This window comes from Xenopus laevis, chromosome 6L (assembly GCF_017654675.1).
Source record: "Xenopus laevis strain J_2021 chromosome 6L, Xenopus_laevis_v10.1, whole genome shotgun sequence".
In the NCBI taxonomy this organism is placed as follows: Eukaryota; Metazoa; Chordata; class Amphibia; order Anura; family Pipidae; genus Xenopus; species Xenopus laevis.
This window is the reverse complement of record NC_054381.1, coordinates 148,613,873-148,638,709: the sequence shown is the minus strand read 5'-3', so window position 1 is coordinate 148,638,709 and position 24,837 is coordinate 148,613,873. Positions and strand designations below refer to the sequence as shown.

General features: G+C 41.1%; 1 protein-coding gene across 2 annotated transcripts in view; it reads left to right on the top strand.

Annotated features, from left to right (window-relative positions):
- Positions 1-1,716: 1,716 nt before the first annotated feature.
- samd12.L (sterile alpha motif domain containing 12 L homeolog) overlaps positions 1,717-24,837 on the top strand; it is a 346,283-nt gene continuing 323,162 nt past the window's right edge. The window contains exons 1-2 of one of the 2 annotated variants that reach the window (XM_041566617.1): positions 1,717-1,835; positions 12,935-13,202. In XM_041566617.1, the coding sequence (XP_041422551.1) occupies positions 13,190-13,202 (13 nt within the window). In that variant the 5' untranslated portion in view covers positions 1,717-1,835; positions 12,935-13,189. The remainder of the gene's footprint in view (positions 1,836-12,934; positions 13,203-24,837) is intronic. The other variant, XM_018268224.2, reaches the window with a different exon arrangement.

Below are 24,837 nucleotides of genomic sequence, written 5' to 3'. Positions count from 1 at the left end.
AAAATCAGACCGGCCCTTTTTCTTTGTCCTGACAACATCCTTGACTACTTGGTGGTCAGACTTGTCAGAAAATGACCAGTAGGTGGCGCTATTGTAACAAAATTCATTGATATTAACAGTACATGTAACCTTTAATATCTTGGAATTAAAAAAATAAGAATGTACATTGCAAAAGTGCTTAGAGTTAGAATAGCTCCCTCATCAATCTTACATTCACTTATTGTTATGGTTTACTTATCCTACAAGTAAGGCTAACTTCCCCTTGGATGTTTTCAAATCTTCAGCTTGAATTTGACTTTCAAAATGCCCCATAGGAGAAAGGCGAAAAGGTGAGGGCAGCTTGAATTCTTCTGTGCACTGAACCAAAAGTCAGCTTCCTACAGATAACCTAAAGCACCTAAGCTTTTTTTCAGCAGCTTTATGTTTCTATTCCTTTGGGGGTATTGATGTGAGCATAAATTTAAGCTGAAATAAAGCTTAGGTGATTTAAGTTATCCTTAGGAAGCGTTTCTCCTATGGGGCACTTTGAAAGTCACATTCAAGCTGAATATATGAAAAAAATCCAAGGGGAAATAAGCCTTACTTATTATTATAGCTGTTTTTGGTGGGGGGGATTAAGCATTAAAAATTTGGTGTTACTGTTCCTTTAAAGAAGTGTTTCTGTGTACTGGCTATTCCAGGCCTCACCTCCTGACTGATCTCAGCAAAAAAACACTCTCTGGCTGGACAATTTTTTTCCTCTCTGTCTGGGTGTTGCAGCAGGGAATACTTTATATAGTCTGGTGGCTCACCCTGTAGCTTGGGTGCCAAAATCCGGCTTCCCCTGGGCCCTTCTTTCCGAAATGCCTGTAAGTGGGCGCTATGATGTCACAAGCACAGGAAGCTAAGACGTGGGTTGGCCTAAAAGGAATTCACGCAGAACTGGAGGAAGAATCGTCTGATCCCCTACATATTTAGAAAAAAATATACAATATACTGACAGTGAATGGTGTAGAAAATTAAACAAGCAAATCTAAGACATTCCATATTTATTCTTTTTTTCATTGTTGTATTTATTTATTTATTTCATGCTCTCCTTATACCTATCCTGTCTGATGGTTACATACTTCACCATAGGTAGATACTTGCTCTGTGTGCCTCCAGTAAAAGATCAATAAATAAATAAAAAGCAAAAAGAATCACACAATAGCAATTATAACACTAGGAACACAGAGGAAAATGTTGGTGCATCATTTTGTATGTACTATTCTTCTAGCCCTGGTATATCTGTGGCTACATCATGCTTTAAAGTATCCTAGGACTAATAGTGCTGTGAACTTTTATAAACAGATCCATAATACCTTCTTATTACTGAATATAAACTTTAGTCTAAAGTTGTTGCGCTGTGCATGGGATAAACAATGTGCATTACTGATCAAACATGTGTAGCTACTGCCATCTACTGGCAAGAACATTCACATTAACTACACTATTTATTACTGATCAGACTCTAAGGAATTCAAATTTTTCACAGTTCCATGGGAATATTCTAATGCTGTTTGTTTGCAAATTGCCATCAGTATTTATTTATGAGGCTGCTCAGTTGATAAAATTTCCATGCTTGCTAATTTATGCGTAAGAAGCAGCTTCCCAACCCAGTCGCCACTTGCTGTTTCATTAATTGGACCACAGGGAAGCTGCATTCCATTAAATGCCGACTGAGAGAAGCAGAAGTCATGTGATGCCACAAAGGTCCCCATTTAACATTTGATTGCAAGCTCCAGTGACGCCAGTTTTGCAGTCCAGGGCATCCCTTATTTGCAGAGTCGGTGTGTGCTGTGTAGCCAACAGCACAGGTAAATCCTCACAAGGATCTTTGAAATTCTGGTTCAGGTATGGGATCTGTTATGCAGAAACCCGATATCAGGAAAGCTATGATTAGTCTCCCATAGACTGCATTTTATCAAAATAATCCAATTTTTTTTTCTGACGAGCAGCTGAACGCAGAAAAACAGAACGCAGGGGAGCGCAGCTTCAACCGCTCGTCAGTAAGAGCCCTAACAGTCCCTTTGGACTTGTCCTATTAGTCTACTATCCAAAACTTTCAGCACCAACAAGAATCTTTATTGGGTGTTTAATCCTCCAGCTGCAGACACTCGGGCACTTATCTGAAGGGGACCATACACTTAAAAGTGGTTGTTTACTTTTAGTATGTTATAAAATGGCTAATTCTAAGCAACTTGACCTTCATTATTTTTTTTGGCAGTTTTTTTTAATTATTTGCCTTTTTCTTCTGACTGTATCCAACTTTCAACTGGGGGTCACTGACCCCATCTAAAAAACATATGCTCTGTAAGGCTACAAATGTATTGTTATTGCTACTTTTTATTACTCATCTTTCTATTCAGGACTCGCCAATTCATATTCCAGTTTCCTATTCAAATCACTGCATGGTTGCTTGGGTAATTTGAAGCCTAGCAACCAGATTGCTGAAATTGCAAACTGGAAAGCCTCTGAATAAAAAGCCTCATACATTCTGGGCCAAATCAAGTTTAACCAATTGTTTGACCTCCAAGCCAACAATTGGATCATAATGCAGCCCCATCAGAAGAGGGCTGCATCAATATGGCAAGGCTGCCCTTGGCCAAGGTGGTATTCAAATCTGTAGGATGGATATCTGTCTGATTATTGGCCAGATATCTATAGGGGAGACAGTCAGGGAGGGCTAATACACTGTCAGATAAGCTGATGACTCAGTCTGAAGGGGCCAAATTGACAGCTTAAATTTGCCCATGCATTAGCAATGTGAGGGTCGACAAAATTTGACCATCTCCCAACCAGTACCCAAACCCAGCAAGCAACTGAGGGCGAACGCCGGCACGTATGTGTGTATGCGGGGACTACTCTGGCTCACAATTTTTTTTTTTTTAATGGTCCCAGCCAAATGGGGACTGTGCCTGGCTCAGCGGGGGTCAACAAGGCCCACTTCGACCCTGTGTGGAGGCAATTGGGGGCTGGAAGGGAGTTTAGAAAGCAGCATTAATAGCAGGTCTGGGCCGGCGGGGCCCACTGGGATTTTTCCCATGTGTCCCACCGGCACAGTCCGACCCTGCAGCAACTCCATTTATAGACCTGTGCCCAACAAACCATCTCTGATCTTATTAGAAAGTAAAAGGAGAGCACTCAAATTGCAGATTTAACTGCTTATGCTTATTTATTTCAGTCTGTGAGACACAACATGTTTCGGGCCCAAAAAAAGCCCTTTCTCAAGTGTAACACACACAGATACACAGTGAACATTTAAACACACCCATTCTGCCAATTAAATCCCCACATCCAATCTGATATGGTATGCAAATTATCAGAAAGTTCAATGTTGTATCCACAGGTGATTCAAGTGCAATCCACAAATCTTCAGGTGATTTTGTACTCTTTAAGTTAGTGTCCAGTTATAAAAAATATAAAAAATACATTGTATACATTATTAAGTGCCGTAGTGTCAAGTCGAAGAGAGACAATGTAGAAAAACAGCCAAAATACATTCTAATATTAAATACATTGTATCAATGAGTACATTAATTTCACCAACCTGTTAAAAACAAAATTAGATACAAAATGTAAAGGTAAAGTGATATTACCATCTAAAACTACCCTTAGAAAAAGGCTAAAATACTTGAGACAATTAAAAAACTTTAGAACAATAAAATCTTACCCTGTTATAGTTGTTATTTCTGCATTAACTTTTTAAACCTTAAAGTTCCTGATGTTGCCTTTATGCTCCTGAATTCTCAGTTTAACTTCCCTGGATGTCTGACCTACGTATCCTAAGCCACATGGGCATTTAAGTAGATATACAACATGATTAGATTTACACATAGCATATATATTTATATTAATTTCGTAACCATTTTTTGGGTGGTTGATTTTACTGCCTTTTATTATAGCGGCACAACAGTTGCACCCCAAACAAGGATAGGTTCCTACCTTCTTCTTACCCTGAAAAAGAGTTTTCTTTTTACGTGTATCAGATGGACATAACAGATCTTTAAGGGTACGGCCTCGCTTATAGCAAAAAAGGGGGGGTGTCTTAAACAATTGACCAAATTGTCTGTCTGTTTGTATCAGTGGCCAGAACCTTTTAAGAATCTTCTCCATTTTCTGACTATTAGATGGTTAAAAACCATCTCTGATGTCAAGAAAGGGGGCAGGGAGGGGAAGGAGTGCACCTATAAATGGAGGCTGCTGGAGCAGAAAGCCAGCAAAATAAGGTCATGGGTGGGAAGAACAGATGAAGTGCTCAAACGGAACTCACCCGCGACCCGCAGAATGCTTGTGGTAGTCACCCCGAACCCTCCCGATCTTACCTTATTATACCCTACCTTGTATAGCCAGCTTTAGGCTGGAATGAGTTCAGATTTCCAAATGCCCCCACAGTCCTGGGCAACTTTGGGTGAACACCTTGATCCTGCAGAGTATATGAGTGAGAATAGGCTGAGATCATCTTCATACCTCTCAAAATTGGAAATAGAAAGAGGGACAAATGTTAATTTTACAAAATTTGGCAGGTTATGAAAGTTTGAACACATTTACCCCAAGAGACCTGCTTATCTTAAATTGTTATAATTGTTTCTTTGCTTACATTGTTACAAATGTATCTAAGTGCACCTGCCACGTATTCTGGGCTCTCTGCCAAAAGCCAATTAGGTTTTAGAAACGTATCTTTTTCTGACTGTTCAGTGCAGGAGATCAAAGGGAAAGTCGGGACATTTCAGTAACAATCCAGGACTGCGGACTGAGCTGTCAAAATCAGGACTGTCCTGTGAAAAATGGGACAGTTGGAAGGTATGCATCTCCTTAAAATAATTAAGACTTTTTTGCCATTCACCACTTAGGTCACTACCATGCACACACACTAAAGTACAGCAGTGTTGTGCCAAAGTTCAGTTATTGTGGTGCACAAAATCCATAATTTATATTACACAGCACATTTCTTAATGTCCAGTCTGCTGACAGTTTATGTTTATTTATTGGCAGCTATAGAATGGTGAATTTCCCCTTTAAAGTGCAATTTCACTCAGAAGCAAGGCGGTGATACAGCAAAGAGAGTGCCCTGCTTGTTTTTATGAAGTTTTAATGTGCCTCCCAGTAGCCGTAAACACAAACTAACTTCGGAACCCAATGCCGCGCATATTCCACCTTCCATTTGCAAGACCATTACCTTGATTTTTTACATTTTTTTATTTATTTATTTTCTGCGCTGAGTAATATTTTATGAGCTGGAACATTTTCAGCCGACTTCCATTTCACATTCTCTAAATGCCAGAATTATTGGTGTGGATACATGTTGCTGAGAGGAGAGAAGATTTTTAAGATTCACAGGAAGGCTTTAAAAGTGGCAGTTGGCTGACTTACACAGTTCTCCTAGTTCTCAAGGCAAACTATTAGAGCCACTTACATAAGTCAACTTGACAATTTTCTCTGCTTTTTTTCGTCTTTCTAAGGCATAAAAAATGACATCAGTTAGACCCTTACACCCAGGGACAGTGTGAGCTATTCACACAGGCTTGCAAAGGATTCTGCTCCAGCGTTAATAAACAAAAGAAGAAAGATCCAATTTCTGGGATGATTTTATTTATTGCTTAAAGGATAAGTAAACCTTAAAACTAAGGGAATGTAAAATTGATGAGGGTGCTATTCTAAGCACTTTTGCGATGTACATTCATTATTTATTTATTTTTAATTCCAAGATATTAAAGGATTCAATTTTGTTACAACAGCGCCACCCCCCGCTTGTCATTTTCTGACAGTCTGACCACCAAGTAGTCAAGGAAGTTGTCAGGATAAAGAGAGAGGCTGTTCTGATGTTCTTCTAGTTAGGAAAAAAATAGAAACCTTTCTCAAATCTTTCCTAACCAAAAGAACATCAGAGCAGCTTCTTTCTCCTGGCAACTTTCTAAAAAACAAATGCTCTGTAAGGCAACACATTTATTGTCATTGCTAATTTGTATTACTCATCTTTCTATTCAGGCCTCTCCTATTTACAGTCATATGAAAAATTTTGGGAACTCCTCTCAGCCTACATAATAATTTACTCCACTCAACAAAAACAGTGGTATATCTTTCATTTCCCAGGAACATCTGAGTTCTGGGGTGTTTTCTGAACAAAGATTTTTAGTGAAGCAGTATTCAGTTGTATGAGATTAAATCAAATGTGAAAAACTGGCTGTGCAAATATTGTGGTACCCTTGTAATTTTGCTAATTTGAATGCATGCAACTGCTCAATACTGATTACTGGCAACACCAAATTGTTGGATTAGCTTGTTAAGCCTTGAACTTCATAGGCAGGTGCAGCGCCGGATTTTACTTCTGGGCGCCCCTAGGCCGCGCAGTCCAACCAGGCGGCCACGCGGTCCTAGCGCCCGCCTTCCCAGCGCGCCGGCGAAAAAACGCCGGCGCAGCTGGTGCAGTTGAACGGCGGCTGGGCTGCATGCCGCCCCTATTTCTTTGCCGCCCTAGGCCCGGGCCTATGCGGCCTTGACGCAAATCCGGGCCTGGGCAGGTGTGTCCAATCATGAGAAAAGGCATTTAAGGTGACCAATTGCAAGTTGTGCTTCTGTTTGACTCTCCTCTGAAGAGTGACAGCATGGGATCCTCAAAGCAACTCTCAAAAGATCTGAAAACAAAGATTGTTCGGTATCATGGTTTAGGGGAAGACTACAAAAAGTACTCAGAGGTTTAAACTGTCAGTTTTAACTGTAAGGAATGTAATCAGGAAAGGAAGGCCACAGGCACAGTTGCTGTAAAACCCAGGTCTGACAGGCCAAGAAAAATACAGGAGCAACATATGCGGAGGATTGTGAGAAAGGTTACAGACAACCCAAAGGTCACCTCCAAAGACCTGCAAGAAGATCTTGCTGCAGATGGTGTATCTGTACATCGTTTCTACAATTCAGCGCAATTTGCACAAAGAACATCTGTATGGCAGGGGGATGAGAAAGAAGCCCTTTCTGCACTCACACAAACAGTCGCTTGTTGTATGCAAAAGCTCAATTAGACAAGCCACAGTCATTTTGGAACAAAGTGCTTTGGACTGATGAGTCAAAAATTTCGTTATTTGGTCTCAAAAAACTCAACATGGCAGAAGAGGAACACTGCATTCCAAGAAAAACACCTGCTACCTACTGTCAGATTTGGTGGAGGTTCCATCATGCTGTGGGGCTATGTGACTTGTTCAGGGACTGGGGCCCTTGTTAAAGTCGAGGGTCGGATGAATTCAACCCAATATCAACAAATTCTTCAGGATAATGTTCAAACATCAGTCACAAAGTTGAAGTTACACAGGGGTCGGATATTCCAACAAGACAATGACCCTAAACACACGTGGAAATCTACAAAGACATTTATGCAGAGGGAGAAGTACAATATTCTGGAATGGCCGTCACAGTCCCCCGACTTGAATATCATGGAAAATCTATGGGTTGATTTGAAGCAGACTGTCCATGCTCGGCAGCCATCAAATTTAACTGAACTGGAGAGATTTTATATGGACAAATGGTCAAAAATACCCACATTCAGACACTCATCAAAGGCTATAGGTGACTAGAGGCTGTTACATTTGTAAAAGGAGGCTCAACTAAGTATTGATGTAATATCTCTGTTGGGGTGCCCACATTTATGCACCTGTCTAATTTTGTTATGATGCATATTGCATATTTTTTGTTAATCCAAATAACTTTATGTCACTGCTGAAATACTACCGTTTCCATAAGGCGTGTTATGAATTAAAAGGAAGTTGCTACTTTGAAAGCTCAGCCAATGATAAACAAAACTTCAAAGAATTAAGAGGGTTTCCCAAACCTTTACATATGATTAGTGATGGGCGAATTTGCGTGATTCGCTGCGGGCGAATAAATTTGCTCCATTTTTCGCCGTTTTGCGAATATCGCAGGAAATTCGTGAATTTTTCGGCGAAGCGAAACAGCGCAAATTTGCCCATCACTACATATGACTGTATATTCCAGTCTCTTACTGAAATCAATGCATGATTTCTAGGGTAATTTGGACCCTAGCAACCAGATTGCTGAAATTGCTTACTGGAGAACTGCTGTGTGTGTGGGGGGGTTCCTTTTTTAGTGCTGATGTCTGTGATGTGGGCGGGATCTGGGGTGGAGATTGGGCTCCCGGGGGCCCCAAAAATTTTGTTGTACGGGGCCCGTGATTTCTAATGGCGGCCCTGGCCCCTGGACCCCCCCTCCCCCACTAACTTGGGGGGGTGCACAGATATTGCTTCTAGCTCTGTTGCCACTGTTAACCAATTTAACAAATTATTAAATACAGGTATGGGACCTGTTATCTAGAATGCTTGGGACTTGGGGATACAGGATCTTTCCTTAATTTGGATCTTCATACCTTAAGTCTACTAGAAAATCATTTAAACATTCAATGAACCCAATAGGCTGGTTCTGCTTCCAATAAGGATTAATTATATCTTAGTTGGGATCAAGTACAAGTTATTGTTTTATTATTACAGAGAAAAAGGAAATAGTTTATACAAATTTGGAGTACTTGTATAAAATAGAGTCTATGGGAGATAATTCTGAGCTTTCTGGATAACAGGTTCCTATCGGATCTTATTCATTCATCCAGTACTACTGTAAAGAGTCATGCAGTAACAATAGAAGCAAAATGATTGGCTGGTTAGATCTCCTTAAGGCAACACAATTGAAAGTCAATAGAGAAGCGACTGCTCGAATATTCCAACATATCCTAAGGATCCCTTGTAATAAGACACAATATTGCAAAATGACATAAAACTTTGATGTATATACAGAAGCTAACAACATTAGACGTGTGTCCCAACCCATTAAGCATACATTACCCAATGGCCGCTGGTTAGTCTCTTTAATGACAGACTTTGCAAACTACAAAGTAAAACTTGTTTAATTAATTTTATGTTTGAGAAAATTATTGCTATCTAGAGCTATAAGCTGCAGGCTAACGCTGCCAAGCCAACATTGATGTATAAATATAATTATACTGTCCATAAAAAATATCCAGACATTAGCTCTTCAAGCCAATGGAAAACACAGGGGATGTTTAAGATTAAGCATAACGGAACATAATATTCATTTTTAATTTGCCCTTTCCTTGACTTTTTGGTAGCACTATCCTCTACATTTTTATGAAACATTCTGAATAATCTAATTCTCAATTCTATCTTCTTCAATAACGTTCATTAACTGATTATACATGTACCTTTGCATTAGATCATGTGCAGATCCACAGAATTATAGCTTAGTTGGGATCAAGTAGAAGGTAATGTTTTATTATTACAGAGAAAATTCAGATTATTTGGATAAAATGGAGTCAGCCTTTCCGTAATTCGGAGCTTCCTAGATAACAAGTTAACAGATAACGGATTCCATACCTAAGCAGTGCTGTGGGTAGAGAATGACACAATGAGCATCAGGTACACAATGTAGCTTAAGGGGTATAATACTAATAATTGCAGCAACATCAACCTTTGCAAGGCACCTCTTCAGGGTACTACAGGTTCTAGGGATTAATGTTGAACCTCAGTCTAAACTGCTGGGCTGCCCTCCTGAAAGGCTTGAAGCAGTAACAGAGGGGACTCAGCCTGAATGCCAGAAAAGATTGGGGAGATACACCTGGTACTACCAAATATACCTGAAAACCCAGCTTGAATGTCAAGTAAAGGGGTTGTTCACTTCACCTTTAAATGAACTTTTAGTATGATATGGAGAGTGATGTTCTGAGACAATTTGCCATTGGTTTTCATTTTTTAAAGATTTTTTTTCGAGTTATTTCGTTCTTTATTCAGCAGCTCTCCAGTTTGCAATTTCAGCAATCTGGTTTCTAGGGTCCAAATTACCCTAGGGACCATGCACTGAGACTGGACTATGAATAGGAGAGGCCTGAATAGAAAGATGAGTAATAAAAAGTAGCAATATCAATACATGTGTAGCCTTACAGAGCATTTGTTTTTTAGATGGGGTCAGTGACCCTCATTTGAAAGCTGGAACGAGTCAGGAGAAGGCAAATAATTTCAAAAACTGTAAAAAAAATAAAAAAATAATTAAGGCTATTGAAAAGATGCTTAGGATTAGCCATTCTATAACATACTAAAATTTAACTTAAAGGCGAACCACCCCTGTAAGGAGAGATTTTCTTAGAACTATGGGTTAACGACTGATACACTATCTTTAATCAAATAGATTGACAGTTTTCCTTTTATAAGGGTGATGGAGGGTAGGGAGGGTTAGCCCCTGAAATGTTGAGGTTCTTCAGAAACAAGTCTGTGGCTCAATAAAACTGGCTAAATATCTTTAATGCATGTAAGTGCTAATCTCATTATTCAAGAAAACAATAGTTGGAAGGAAACCCATTCTGGCCACTATTGATACAGGGTCCCAGCAGTAGATACACAGATACAGTAGCTCCTCAAGATAGTAAAGGAAAAGCAAACGGGACATGCTGGCTGCAAAATGTGCAGGTAGCACATTGACTTCCCCAAAGACCCAACCACCATGCTCCTGGGAAAAAAACAGCTAGATTGACCAACTCGGCTCATAGACTATCACAACATATCCTCACAGCCGCCAGGTTGATTATTGCTCGCAACTGGAAAAAGCCTACTATCCCTATACTCATGCTTAAAACTAAGATCATTGATATAGCAGCTAACAAAAGAATGTCTTATATGTTGCAGAATGATTTGGAGGCCTACGATAAGATTTGGTTGCCCTGGTTAGCATATAAAAAAAACGATCCCTTGCTTTTCTCAGCATTGCATGTATAATCTGTTGACTTTCTCCCTGGGTCACCAAACTGCCTATAACCTTGAAAATGCCTACGACCATTGTTTTTATTTGCTCTGATACCTAGCCCAGCCGCCGTTCCTACCTTATTTACCTGTTTATTTATATATTTTTTTGCTAAGACCCCCCTCCCTCTTTTTTTTTACAAAGAATGGTGATACATGAACATATCTCTTTTTGGCACAGACAGTGTTGTTAGTGGAGTACCACAGGGGCCTGTCCTCGGTCCTTTGCTTTTCAACTTGTTTATTCATGACTTGGAGATGGGCGTTGTAAACCCGCTCTCTATTTTTGCTGATGATACTAAATTGTTCAAAATTATACATTCCATACACTTTGCAGAGTGTTTTGACTACATTGGAAAACTGGCAGCAGCAAAGAAGTTTTGTGGATAACAAACTGTACAACTGTAGGCAGTGCCATTCAGTGGTTACTCAAGTGACGAAAGCATTGGCATTGAGGGATGACAATTGGCCTTGAGTATGTAGAGCATGTTTCTGCCATCGCCATTAAAAAGGATAATATTGAGCTGAAAAGAGAGATGTGCAACTAAACTGGTAAAAAGAATAAAAACAATTTATTTATGAGAAAACACCCAGGATGGTGGATATCAGGGGTGGAGCCAATGATGTGGGACAGATATCAGCAGGGCTAGGACATATCAATGGGGGATTAGCTCCTCTTGGCATAGTTTTGCATGGGCATTGCAGTTTCAAACTGAACAGTCCTTGTAAAAAATCAGACTGTGCTTAAAAACTGGACAGGTGCCAATCCCAGACATGTTCCCTCTTTACATGTACATTAGAGAACATTATAGACCAACAGTGAAGAACCAGAGGCCACCCCTTTAGATTAGAGCCAACTCCTCAGTAAAATATAATATCCTTATATTTTATAAAAGGGGCGGTACTGTATTCACTATATAAATATTATATGCATATGTGGTCATTTGGATGGGTGAATGGGTGATGGAATAGTGTTTTTTCCCAACCCAAATGTACCATCTAAGCCAGGGATCCCCAACCTTTAGAACCCGTGAGCAACATTCAGAAGTAAAAGGAGTTTGAGAGCAACCCATGCATGAAAAAAATGTTCATGGTGTGCCAAATAAGGGCTGTAATTGTCCATTTGGTAGCCCCTATGTGGATTGCCAGCCTTCATTGAGGCTCTGTTTGCCAGTTCACCTGGTTTTTATGCAGCCAAATCTTGCCTCCATGCCTGGAATTCAAAAATAAGCTCCTGCTTTGAGGCCACTGGGAGCAACATCCAATGGGTTGAAGAGAACATGTTTCTCATGAGCTACTGGTTGGGGATCACTGATAAGCAGTATCTGTCTCTTTATATTCTCTGAACTGCTTGATCTGCCTCCTAGGCTGTTCTTCAAACAAAAAGTTTAAAAATACCCCCTGGGGGAGATCAGATGTGTTCCCCTTTGAGTTAACTATGATGTAGAGAGTGATAGTCTGAGACAATTTGCAATTGGTTTTCATTTTTTATTATTTGCAGTCTTTGTGTTATTAAGCTTTTTATTCAGCAGCTCTCCAGTTTGCAATTTCAGCAATCTGGTTGCTAGGGTCCAAATTACCCTAGCAACCATGCACTGATTTTAATAAGAGACCGGGCTATGAATAGGAGAGGCCTGAATAGGAAGATGAGTAATAAAAAATACATTTGTAAGCCTTACAGAGCATTTTTTTAAGATGGGGTCAGTGACCCCCAACTGAAAGCTGGAAAGAGTCAGAAAAAGAAGGCAAATATTCCAAAAAGTATATAAAAAGTAACTGGTAGTGTCTGGTTCCAAATGCTAAAGGTGTCTGTTAAAGCAATAACAAAGTCATTGTTATGCTTTTGGCTCTTTAAGTCATAGCTGGAAGGGGTAACTAAAAGCCAGTTTATCCAGCCTGCCTTCTTGTGCTCCGTAACCCTGGAAACGGAATGTCCCTGTCACTTGACAAGGAAGTTCTTGGCGAAATACCCATGCTAGAAATCTAAGCCCAGCTTCTGAAGCGCAGCCTCATGGGTAATGTAGTTCTTTTTCACAAGTGCATTGCTGTAAAAAAAAATCGTTTCCTGCCAAAACATATTGGTAAATAATATAAATATAATTCCGTGCCAGAGTCGTCCAGAAAAGTGTGAAGAAGAACCCAGTGTTTCTGAACTGAGAGAAAGAAGCGCGGAATTTCTTTTCCTCTGAAGGCGAGGGAACTACAACCCCCATAATTCCACGCGTGCAGGATCCCAGGCGTGTTGGATGCAGCTGCTGAAAAGGAAAAAAAAAACCCAGAAAATAAATAGCAGCAGAGACAGGGAGAACGAGGCTTTAGTTGGATTAGTGAATGTATAATGTGCAAGTCGTGCAGCTGCTGACACCATGGCTGTGGAAGGTAAGGAATGGCAATAAATATGCATGTATAAATATTGTGTTTAAATGTAAGCTCTGCCAGCTGCACAATGGTCCTGTCCTGTGCAATATAATGATGGGGGAGGCTGGCTGGGCAGCAGGGGATGCTGGGAAAGTCATATTGATTTAACCAACTGCTTTGTTTATGGCTGGCTTCAGTGTCTGGTGCTGCAGGGCCCTGGAAGCCTGTGGAGTGCACAATTTGAATAATATTCTCGCAGACATTACAGATGATGAAAACCATTTGCAACCGCTAGGAATTGCCAGTGCCGTTATCCGGAAACCTGTTATCCAGAAAGCTCCGAATTATGGGAAGGCCATGTCCCTTAGACTCCATTATAAGCAAATAATTCTTATTTGTAAAAATGATTTCCTTTTTCTATGTAATAATAAAATAGTAGTGATCCCAACTAAGATATAATTAATCCTTATTGGAGGCAAAACCAGCCTATTGGGTTTATTTAATGTTTACATGATTTTCTAGTAGACTGAAGGTATGAAGAATCAAATTACGGATAATTGTGGATAACAGGTCTCATACTTGTACCTGTAATTGTGATACTGCCCCCACTACAATGTCTAACATGTTATTGCACCTAAGTATTATCCGTAGACATCACTTGCTATTGTAACTGTTAGTGATGCATGCGCCGGCCCGATACCCACGGGACCCGCGGGTTTACCCACGGGTCGGGCGGGTTTGGGCCAACCTCACATGCTTCTTTCCGGGATGGGTGCGGGTTGAGCTCTTCTGACTGCTGTCCCCACCTGCGACCTTCCAAATGCAGGCTTCCGACTTCCGGGTTGAATTTTTATAGATGCGCGCCTCTGGCTCCACCCCTTTTGTGACATCATCGGCAGGGAGGGTCGGGGGTAGGTCTATAAAAGGAACCTGGAAGTCGGGCGCGGGTGCGGGTCGGAAATGTGTCTAAATGTTCTTAGACCTATGGCATTGCTGCTATTGCAACTTTAAGCCAACACAAGTGCAAAACACAAAAAAAAAATGCCAAGCCGAATTTTCAGAAATATACCTATAGCAATGCATGCTTCATCAAGTCAATTTGAAATATTTTAAAGGAGTTTTTTCAACTTTTATTTAACTTTTAGTATGGCGTAGAGAATGATAGTCTGAGATCATTTGCAAAAGTTTCTCATTTTTCATTATTTGTGGTTTTTGAGTTATTTATCTTTCTATCAGACAGCTCTACAGGTTGCATTTTTTGTCATCTGGATGCTAGGTTCCAAATTACCCCAGCAACCGTGCATAAGAGACTGGAATATGAATAGGAGAGGGCTTGAATAAAAAGATGAGTCATAAAAAAAAAACAATACATTTGTAGCCTTACAGACCGTTCGTTGTTTGATGGGGTCGGTGACCCCCATTTGAAAGCTGGAAAGTCAGAAGACGATGGAAAATCCTTTAAAAACTATAAAAAAGAAAATAAGAAGGCCTATTAAAAAGTAACCATTCTATAATATGCTAAACGTTAACTTGAATGCTATAGTGGAATGACCAATTCTTAGCAACTTTTCAATTGGTCTTTATTCATTATTTTTTATCGTTTCTGAATGTTTTGCCTTCTTTCCAATTTTTTTAAATGAGGATCAGTGAACTCATCTAAACTACAAATGCTCTGTAAGCCTAAAGATTTATTGTTACTGCTTTTTTTATTACTCATGTTTCTATTCAGCTCTCTCCTATTCATATTCCAGCCTCTTATTCAAATCAATGCATGGTTGCTAGGATCATTTGGATCCTAGCAGCCAGATTGCAAACTGGAGAGCTGCTGAATAAAAAGCTAAATAACTCAAAAACCACAAATAATAAAAAAATGAAAACCAATTGGAAATAGTCTCAGAATATCACTCTCTACATCACACTAAAAGTTAACTCAAAGGTGAACAACCCTTTTAATACATAGCACAATTTTTTGTTAGCAATGTCTTGAAAGGCTGCAATGTGAAGTGTATGGGAAATTCCAGTGTTTTTTTTTTGTCTTTGTTTTTACAGCCTGATGTAGAGGGGAACTCAGATATATGTGGTTTAGCAAAACAACAAGTCAAACTGAACGTGAAGCTCATGAAATGGACACAGGCAGCCTTGGTTTCCTCTGCATATTCATATTACATGTTAAAGGACCAGTAACATCAACATTTTTTTTAAAAAAATTTGTTAGTATAGAACGAAATAAAAACACCAAGACAAATTAAACTTTGAAATAGCAAAGCCTTTGTTAAGAAATAACTTACAGAATCTCCGCTTCCTGTCCTGTACAGAAAAGTTTTAAATGCGACGACGATCCATTGTGTGGCGCTCGATTTCATCTTAGCTTCAAGATGTCCAACAGCAGGAGTAGCGCCGGCAGCAAAGGAGGAGGTAGCGAATCTACAATGTGCCTGTGGCCTGTATAGTCGCAAGAGGCTCCCACAAACACTACACATGCCTTTTGTGCGCCTACAACGCTAACGGGAGATGCACCGGTTCGGCCTCAGCTCCCCCCTCCGCAGTGACTTCACACTGCGTAACAGAGAATCAATGCCAATCTTCCTTTGCCCGGGGGTACCCAATCAGATAACCGGGGTCGGCAGCTTGGGGGATTATATCTGTGGCAACGGTGCCATTCTTGGGCAGGGGGGACAAAATCACGGGGGCATTGTCCTGGGGAGCGCAGCCTGCACAAGGGGACAAGCCTGAACTACTGGGCTGAACTACTTACTAACGCTACCCGGGGGCACCCGAACACTGCAGCAGCACCCAGTCTAAAAAGGATGGAGCTCCCCGTCCCCTCTCTGAAGGATGTCAAGTGAAGCTCGGCCTCCTTCCCTCTGGACCTGCTGGTGAGCTCCTATAGACACTTACACCACTGAGAGTGACACAAGGGATCTGGACAGAGGCTTGCCCGGGTGGACAGCGGTAAGTTACAGGGGTCGCAGCACTCTTCTGGACAGAGGCCATTGCAATAGGGACAGAGGTCAGGAGGGCACTAGCATGGAGTGAGGGCAAAGGAAGATTGGCATTGATTCTCTGTTACGCTGTGTGAAGTCACTGTGGGGGGGAGCTGAGGCCAAACCGGTGCAGCTCCCGTTAGCGTTGTAGGGGCACGTGTGAGAACATGTGTAGTGTTTGTGGGAGCCTCTTGTGACTATATAGGCCACAGGCACATTGTAGATCCGCTACCTCCTCCTTTGATGCCGGCGCTACTGCTGCTGTTGGACATCTTGAAGCTAAGAAGAAATCGAGCGCCGCACAATAGGATCGTCGTCGCCCTTTCGCCTTTTCTGAGGACAGAAAGCGGAGTTTCTGTAAGTTATTTCTTAATAAAGGCTTTGCTATTTCAAAGTTTAATTTGTCTTGGTGTTTTTATTTCGTTCTATACTAACGAATTTTTTAAAAATGTTTTTGATGTTACTGGTCCTTTAATAATGCACTAAAGTTATAAATGATCAGTGCAGTGCTTTCTTATTAACCTCGCTTGGTTATGCCATCCGGTTATAATTGCTTACATAGATCCCTTGTGCCACACAACTTCATGACTGTGAAGTTTTACACTGAACAACTGTGATTATAATTGTCCATGACAAAGGGAACGTAATACTCGTAAAGGGAGGTAATAGGTGAGATTGTGGGTGAATGCATTGGAAAATTAAACATTTGCCTTTAAGAGGGACAAGTACCAACCTGCCAAGCATTTGCTTTTAACATTATTTTATTTTTTTAGTTTTGATGCGCTTAGATGATATTAGCAGTTTTAAACTGCTAATATCATCATGCTGTTAGGTAATGTTGAAAGTTTTACACTGCTAATATCATCATGCTGTTAGGCAATGTTTAATGAATTACTTGCAATGTACACACTGTAATTAAATAATCTAAAGTAATCTAGTAAACTATACCATAAAAATCATGACAGATAGAACTGTAATTTAAATATGTTAGTGGCAATACAATCCTATTGGGTTTGTGTAATATTTGAAGGGTTTTTATCAGACTTAAAGGGGTTGTTCACCTTCCACACATTTTTTTTTCAATTCAATTGTTTTTAGATTGTTCCCCAGAAATAAAGACTTTTTTCAATTACTTTCAAGAGACATAGAATACACTGAATTTCATATATGTTTAGGGATAGTGGTCAGTAGTGATGTGTGGGCTTGCCTGAAACCCGCACAATAATGCCAAGTTCAGTCTCTATTTATGGGCGCTCGCCTGCTCGCCCCACTTTTATGACGTCAGAGATGGGTTAGTCGAATGTCTATAAATAGATGGGCCTTGCCGCGTCAGGTAAGGTTCAAGTTTGGAGCGGGTGGGTTAGAGTCGACACACACTTCACTAGTGGTCAGGTCAGTGTAGGGTTGCCACCTTTTTGTATGCCCAAGTCCAGGCAGGGGCGAGTAAGGCTGGGGGCGGAATGGGTGCTGTAGGAGGCGGGACCGGTGCCTAGGGGTGCCACCCGGCCAGTATTTTACCAGCCTAGCCAGTAAAACACCTGCCAAGGCTGGGGACGATGTTACAAATTTACCGGCAATGTAGTTGCCGGTAATTTGTAATACCCTTAAAGGGGAAGGAAACCTAGTCGGCGCAAACCCCCCACCCCCCTCCCGTTTGTTGCCCACCCTCCCTCCTCCCCCCTGGCCTACCCGTCCCGCTGGGCAAATGCCCCTAACTTGTTACTTACCCTTCTGTGCAGGTCCAGTCTAGGGAGTTCACTGACGACATCTTCTTCCACGCGATCTTCTTCCTGCTTTGAACGGCGCATGCGCAGTAGGATCATTTCGCCGGTACGATCTACTGCGCATGCGCAGTAGATCCGTACCGACGAAATGATCCTACTGCGCATGCGCTAAAACGCCGTTCACAGCAGGAAGTAGATCGCGTGGAAGAAGATGTCGTCGGTGAACTCCCTGGACTGGACCTGCGCAGAAGCGTAAGTAACAGGTTAGGGGCATTTGCCCAGCGGGATGGGTAGGCCAGGGGGGAGGAGGGAGGGTGGGCAACAAATGGGAGGGGGGGTGGGGGGTTTGCGCCGACTAGGTTTCCTTCCCCTTAAAGAAAAAGCACTTGGACCGCCCCCAATTCGCTTAGTACTTACCTTTTTTTCAGGTTAATGTCCATCGTGTGCTTTTGCATCACTGTTTGTGACTCCTCCCCTTTTTTGTCACGATCCGCCCCTTTTTGGTAAAAAGGCCGGTGCCAACCCTACTGGTACCATAGGGCGGGACTGATTATGTGGTGATCGGCGATTAGCTGATCGCCATGCCATTAACTTCAATGTCCTGTCCGGATTTCCTAATTCTGAATTTCCTAATTTTCACCCGGACAGCTCTTCCAAAAACAGGGCTTTCTGGGTGTAAACCGGGCAGGTGGCAACTCTAGGTCAGTGAATTCCATGTGGTGCCCAGTTGATGTATTGTTGTATCAGTAAAACACCCCAATTACTGGTAATGCCGAAGACTTTTTAGCAAAAGTGCAAGAAATTTATTTCAGAAGCAACGATTTGCTTTTAATATATTTTACTGTCATTACGACAACATTGTAATTGGATTATTTGCAGAACAAAAGCATTGGCTGGGGGCAGGCTGCCCAAAAACTTGCCCATCACCTACCCATAGCCCCCTTATGTCGTTTTATAAGCCGCTTGTAATATATCAGCATAGAGCTGCCCTAGTGTGAAAAGAGACGTCATTGTGTCATAAAGCAAAATAACAAAGTTGATGCAAATTGCCAATACCAGCACTGCTGTGAATTAATGTCTAATCACAAAAGCCCTGAAAATGGGAGGAGAAAGATATACTCACAGTTCACCCCAGTCCACGGGTGCATAAGCAATTAGCAAGAAACAAAGTTGTGAGTCTTCCTCCAAAAAAATTAAGTAACAAACAATGTAATTAAAAGTTCAAGCCGTTTATTTGGACAAACAGGTGAAGGCCTGACGCGTTTTGTGTTGGGGCACTTACTCATAGGCCTTCACCTGTTTGTCCTAATAAACGGCTTGAACTTTTAATTACATTTTTTGTTACTTAATTTTTTGGAGGAAGACTCACAACTTTGTTTGTTGGTCATTGGGTCATAGTCAGAGACAGACCATAAACGAAACCAGCCTAAGAATTGCCCCGTACTAAGCACAGTTCTGCAGGAACAGCCCCCTGATTACATATTATACACAGAAACATAACACTCATCTATTCCTACAAATTGTCCTATATTAAGAACTCAGAGCTGTTTCTGCAGAATTGTATAAGTTCCCTAAGAGACTCTATAAATCTATAAGCACATAGATATTCCCCTGTACTAAGCACAGTTCTATTGTAAATTGTTTAGTGTCCCTGTCAGGTGAACGTACCCTGTTAATAGGGTTTCATAGAGAAAAGCAATGCTTTGGAGAATGTAACTGAAATGAAAGCGGTTGGACAGATAAGAGTGATATTGGAGTACATGGCTTGTGTGATTCTCATTAGATGAGAGATTGTGTTTCCTGTAACACATCCACAGTCTGTTGTTGGCCGTAGGTAATATCCAGTAATAATGTGCTATTTTTACGAACTGGACATTTTTTTCCCAAAGAGTGAGATCATATTTCAAAATGTGATTGTTCTGTGGTTTTCTTGGTAAATTGTAGAACTCTGTATATAATATAGACATTTGAGATTATGGTTAAAAGAACTGCACAGAGCATGGCTAATATTTTTATAGAACAAAATGTATATTTTACAGTCACACTCCCTTCCCAGAGACTATTATCCTACTATTACTATAGGCACCATCTCTCCCTACTATACCTGCTATTCCACAGTCACACTCCCTTCCCAGAGACTATTATCCCACTGTTACTATAGACACCATCTCTCCCTACTATACCTGCTATCCCACAGTCACACTCCCTTCCCAGAGACTATTATCCCACTGTTACTATAGGCACCATCTCTCCCTACTATACCTGCTATCCCACAGTCACACTCCCTTCCCAGAGACTATTATCCACTGTTACTATAGGCACCATCTCTCCCTACTATACCTGCTATCCCACAGTCACACTCCCTTCCCAGAGACTATTATCCACTGTTACTATAGGCACCATCTCTCCCTACTATACCTGCTATCCCACAGTCATACTCCCTTCCCAGAGACTATTATCCCACTGTTACTATAGGCACCATCTCTCCCTACTATACCTGCTATCCCGCAGTCACAGTTCCTTCCCAGAGACTACTATCCCACTACAACTATAGGCACCATCTCTCCCTACTATACCTGCTATCCCACAGTCACACTCCCTTTCCAGAGGCTATTATCCCACTGTTACTATAGGCACCAGCTCTCCATACTATACCTGCTATCCCACAGTCACACTCCCTTCCCGGAGACTATTATCCACTGTTACTATAGGCAACATCTCCCCCTACTATACCTGCTATCCCACAGTCACACTCCCTTCCCAGAGACTATTATCCCACTGTTACTATAGGCACCATCTCTCCCTACTATACCTGCTATCCCACAGTCACACTCCCTTCCCAGAGACTATTATCCCACTGTTACTATAGGCACCGTCTCTCCCTACTATACCTGCTATCCCACAGTCACACTCCCTTCCCAGAGACTATTATCCCACTGTTACTATAGGCACCATCTCTCCCTACTATACCTGCTATCCCACAGTCACTCTCCCTTCCCAGAGACTATTATCCCCACTGTTACTATAGGCACCATCTCTCCCTACTATACCTGCTATCCCACAGTCACACTCCCTTCCCAGAGACTATTATCCCACTGTTACTATAGGCACCATCTCTCCCTACTATACCTGCTATCCCACAGTCACACTCCCTTCCCAGAGACTATTATCCCACTGTTACTATAGGCACCATCTCTCCCTACTATACCTGCTATACTATGCTCCAGTCTTAAAAGCTAATGTAGATGGAAATTAACACTTTGCATTAGTAAACAAGCTGTAGGCTTGGGACAGTACTTGAAACCAAGAGCATTCTATAAACATTGAACAAAAAGAGCTTTTTTTGACACCAAACATATTTGTGCTGCACCTGCACGAGGCAGAGGATGGGACTATTATACCCACCACTTGAGAATCCCAGTTCTCCCCTATACACAGAGACTTTATTGTATAATCTCATTAATTCCAAGGAGGAACTCTACAAGTGCGCTGAGAATATGCTGAATATCCATTCATTTAACTTTTCTGCTGCTTCAACACAATTCGTCACACTAATGATTAAAACTTCCTTCACTTGAAAACAGCTGAAAAGCACAGATACCAAAAGGTGTGCCATCTTCCAATTTGTGTTTCCCAATACACATCAGATCGAGATGAAAAGACGGTGCAACAAGGGAACAAGAGCCTGCTTGGAAGAGAGAGATAAATGCTGGAAAATGCTATTCAGCCGTCACAGAAAAAGATATTACAACCTCAGCTGATTACAGATTAACATATCTATAAAATATATAAATATGAATAAATCAAAACAAACAGTCAAACGAACCAATAAGCTTCTGTTGCTGTAGAAATCATGGCTATTCAGTTTTTAGAAATCAAGATAGACGTATATTCAGGAAAGTAAAATAACTTAAAATAGCATATCAACAAGGTTCCACAACAACATGCCCATTAATAATTGGTCTCTCAGCTCCCTTAAAGGGGAACTCCAAACCAAAATTTGATACAGAGGCCCACATAACACAGAAACCACGAATATAACCAACACAGTTATCAGTTTCTTAAAAAAATTATGAATAAATGCCATTTTCTATGCTGAAAAATCCAGCTGTTTAACAGTTCTTCTCTTTCTGCATCATTTGAAATCTTGGCATGGAAGGAGGGACATATAAGATGATGCCTATAGTAACAGTGGATAATAGTCTCTGGGAAGGGAGTGTGACTGTGGGATAGTAGGTATAGTAGGGAGAGATGGTGCCTATAGTAACAGTGGATAATAGTCTCTGGGAAGGGAGTGTGACTGTGGGATAGCAGGTATAGTAGGGAGAGCTGGTGCCTATAGTAACAGTGGGATAATAGCCTCTGGAAAGGGAGTGTGACTGTGGGATAGCAGGTATAGTAGGGAGAGATGGTGCCTATAGTTGTAGTGGGATAGTAGTCTCTGAGAAGGAACTGTGACTGCGGGATAGCAGGTATAGTAGGGAGCGATGGTGCCTATAGTAACAGTGGATAATAGTCTCTGGGAAGGGAGTGTGACTGTGGGATAGCAGGTATAGTAGGGAGAGATGGTGTCTATAGTAACAGTGGGATAATAGTCTCTGGGAAGGGAGTGTGACTGTGGGATAGCAGGTATAGTAGGGAGAGATGGTGCCTATAGTAACAGTGGATAATAGTCTCTGGGAAGGGAGTGTGGCTGTGGGATAGCAGGTATAGTAGGGAGAGATGGTGCCTATAGTTGTAGTGGGATAGTAGTCTCTGAGAAGGAACTGTGACTGCGGGATAGCAGGTATAGTAGGGAGCGATGGTGCCTATAGTAACAGTGGATAATAGTCTCTGGGAAGGGAGTGTGACTGTGGGATAGCAGGTATAGTAGGGAGAGATGGTGCCTATAGTAACAGTGGATAATAGTCTCTGGGAAGGGAGTGTGACTGTGGGATAGCAGGTATAGTATAGTAGATTAGCCATGCAGAGAATAAAACATCCTGTTCAGGGACTGTATATATATATATATATATATATATATATATATATATATATATATATATATATATATATATATATATATATATATATATTTACACATCACTGTATTTCTCCTAATGAAAGAAATTGCTGAGCTTACTTATATTACCTTTCATATTGCAGAGTAGAATTGTTGGCAGTGCTGATACTTATGTGCCAGGGGCTGAAGGCTATCATATAACCTCGATTTTGTGGGGGAGTTTTTCCTTTTAGCTGTATTATTAACTCCGATATTACTTTTTGAATTCCCCAGTCCCCCATAGCATAAGCAGAACCTAGGCCATGCCAGTGTTTTCCTGAGGCATCGAGAGGTAAAGTGTTTCCCCTAATTACTGGCCTCAGAATTGCTTGTTCAGTGTTTCACGTTCTCATGCCAGCCTGCCTTCAGTATTTTATTTCCAATTACTGGAAATGTGACTAGAAAAAGAAGCAATTGTGCTAAAATGTTACCCACAACCTTCTCATAACATACTGCATGTGTAAGTATTATATGTCAGGGGATTCGGGGTTAGTGTATCTGCAATCCTTTTAACTCATTGAATTATAATGTAATATCACATTCAGATATAGTATACATTTGCTTCCAAGGCTGTGCGCATGGAGCATCACAAATATAATTATGGGATCCATCATTTTCAGAAACCCGTTGTCTGTAAAGCTCTGAGTTATGGAAAGTCCATCTCCCATTGACTTCATTTTTTCCAAATAATGCACAGTTTCAAAAATGATTTCCTTTTTCTCAGTAATAATAAAACAGTAGCTTGTACTTGATCCCAACTAAGATATAGTTAATCCTTATTGGAAGCAAAACCAGCCTATTGGGTTTATTTAATATTTACATGATTTTCTAGTAGAATTAAGGTATGAAGATCCAAATTATGGAAAGATCCGTTATCTGGAAAACCCCGGGTTCCGACCATTCTGCATAGCAGGTCCCATACCTATACATTGGAGCTCATTTATAAATACGGCAAATTTGCACTTGGGCAGTAACCAATAGCAACCAATGATTAACTTTTTCTCAGCCAGCTGCAGGTTAAACCCTGAAAGCAATAATCTGATTGGTTGCCATTAGCGATGTGCGGGTCGAGTTTTTCTCGAACCACACTCGCCCCTCCCAACTAGGTCCGCCCCCTCTATTTACAGACTGCGCCTGCCCCGTGGTGATGTCATAAAAAGGGCGGGGCAGTTGCAAGTCTATAAATTGATGGGGCGGAAGCCAGTAGTATGAGGTAGCGGGTGGAAGGGAGTACTCAAGTAGCTGGGCCGAACATGCCCGACCCGTAGGTATACCTGCTGGTCCCGTTTGTTTTGGGCCAGCCCACACATCACTAGTTGCCATGGGTTATTGCCCCGGTGCAGATTTGCCCAGTGTTTATAAATGAACCCTTATATTGTGTTCTAATAATGTGCTGCATTCATGCAGTGGAAAGCGTTTGCCCCAATTCAGGTGTCTGAATAACTACACAATTGAAGACTCCAGCCAGTTCAGTAGTATCTCTAAGAAGCCACATGCATCAGTATTGCCGCATCGTTCTCTACATAAATCTAATTGTACACTTTGGAACGTGTCCAGCGCCAAGGTTCATCCAATTAGCCGACCCTTACAGAGATCATATTGCCAAGTACCAGAATATTTACTTCTTTTTATTACGTGAGGAATTTTCTAGAATTGCAGAAATCCAATTTGTTAGCTTCTAATATTACTAGCTTAATGGGCATTTTTTTTTTATATTGCTGAAGTACAAACAAATTACCACAAAAATGCAATATTTATATCGTTCATAAATGGGGAGCAAGTCTGACATTGGAATATTTTCATTTTTAGTAAAATGTGAGGAGATAAGAGCAAACAGGAGACTAAGAGGGTTATTTATCAAAGGATCGAATTTTAGAGTTTTGTATGGACTCACAACCCGAATGGTT